Source organism: Arvicola amphibius, chromosome 10 (genome assembly GCF_903992535.2).
Source record: "Arvicola amphibius chromosome 10, mArvAmp1.2, whole genome shotgun sequence".
Classification (NCBI taxonomy): domain Eukaryota; kingdom Metazoa; phylum Chordata; class Mammalia; order Rodentia; family Cricetidae; genus Arvicola; species Arvicola amphibius.
Window position 1 is genome coordinate 117155188 of NC_052056.1, and position 1413 is coordinate 117156600.

Below are 1413 nucleotides of genomic sequence, written 5' to 3' on the forward strand. Positions count from 1 at the left end.
GAGGCAGAAAGAAAGAAAGAAAGAAAGAAAGAGAAGAGAAGGAAGAGAGAAAGAGGAGAACGAAAGCGCGGAAGAAAGAAAGCTGCGGAAGACAGAAATAACTCCCTCCTCTCCCTCCCTCCCTCCCTTCTTTCCTCTGGGGGTTTTGTTTTGTCTTAATTAGTTTCTTTTTCTTTCTTTCTTTTTTTCTTTTTTCATCATCAAGTGGTTTTGTGTCCTCATTTGATCTCATGTTTAGCCCCAGGCTGACCTGGAATTCCTGGTACCATCACTCAGTCTGCCAGGGGCTGGAGCCTCTGCACTCCGCTGCGATCTCTGTCTGCGAGGGGCAAGACAGTTCCCAGCAACTTTGCCAACAAAGAACGTAACAATCTTCATTCCCGTGAAAGTTTTGTGTGACCCAGAGATGCTGACACACGAAATACAGGTGAACACTTCTAGAATGTTCTGTTAAGTCACTTTATCGTCTTGTGACAGGACACTGGCAGAAAACACATGTCCCCCGTGTTGTGGAAATGGATATACTCGGAATTCTTCCAGTTCCTGTGAAAGGAGGGCTCAGAGAGGCTGAACAACTCGTCCAGGAGGCCACAGCTCCAAGATACAGGGCTCAGGCCTCAGCCCAGCTCTGCTTGGTGCCCAAACCAGCTGCTGTTCACAGTTCTCCTGGTCTCATCTACTTAAACACCTCACCTTCCTGGGAACAGCTAAAATCAAGCCATCCCACCCCCACCCCCACCCCCAAAGGTGCCTGCAGTTCTCTGTGGCCTGGTGACAGCCATAGCAGGGACAATATGACAGTTTGCTTGTTAGCGAAACACAGAAGGATAGACAGGCTGAAGCACAGCTATATGTGTGCAGTATCATTTTGCCTCCGCAGGGATCAGAAGCTGCCAATCCGAGATGCCCAGAGGCTGGCCTGCTGGCTCCTTGGTTTTTCAGGGCTTTCCTCCGCGAGCTGTCACCATTCACTAAGACGCTCCAGGTAAGAGCCTCTGCTTGGAGCTGGGGTGAGCGTGTTGGTTCCCAGCAGGAAGCCTGGTTCCCTAGTTCCCAGGTGAGCGCGGTGGGTCTGTGCGTTGGAGACAGCCATCCCAGAGTGAGCCACATAGGCCAGGGCAGCACTAGACGCAGGGGAATAGAGACAAACGCTTGGTTCCAGGGTGAGGGCACATGTGCACCACCATGCAGTTCACTCTCGCAGTGAGACAGTGCTCACCAGCACCATCTGGGCATGAGTCACCCCAGCGTGGCCCCCTGGCAAACCAAGGCCAGCAGCATTACCCTCCCCACCCCCATAGAGCTCGTTAAACCCCCCGGAGCCCGGTGACCTAACAGGAGGAGGTCACTGAGCTGGGAACACAGCCAGGATCCAGCCAGTGCATAAGATGAACCAGGCATCCTGCCAGCTGG

At 52.9% G+C, this 1413-nt stretch overlaps 1 protein-coding gene across 1 annotated transcript in view; it reads left to right on the forward strand.

Annotated features, from left to right (window-relative positions):
* LOC121677337 overlaps positions 1-1207 on the forward strand; it is a 1771-nt gene extending 564 nt beyond the window's left edge. The window contains exons 2-3 of the mRNA XM_042055863.1: positions 239-427; positions 881-1207. Coding sequence (XP_041911797.1) covers positions 239-427; positions 881-1207 — 516 coding nt within the window. The remainder of the gene's footprint in view (positions 1-238; positions 428-880) is intronic.
* Positions 1208-1413: the final 206 nt, after the last annotated feature.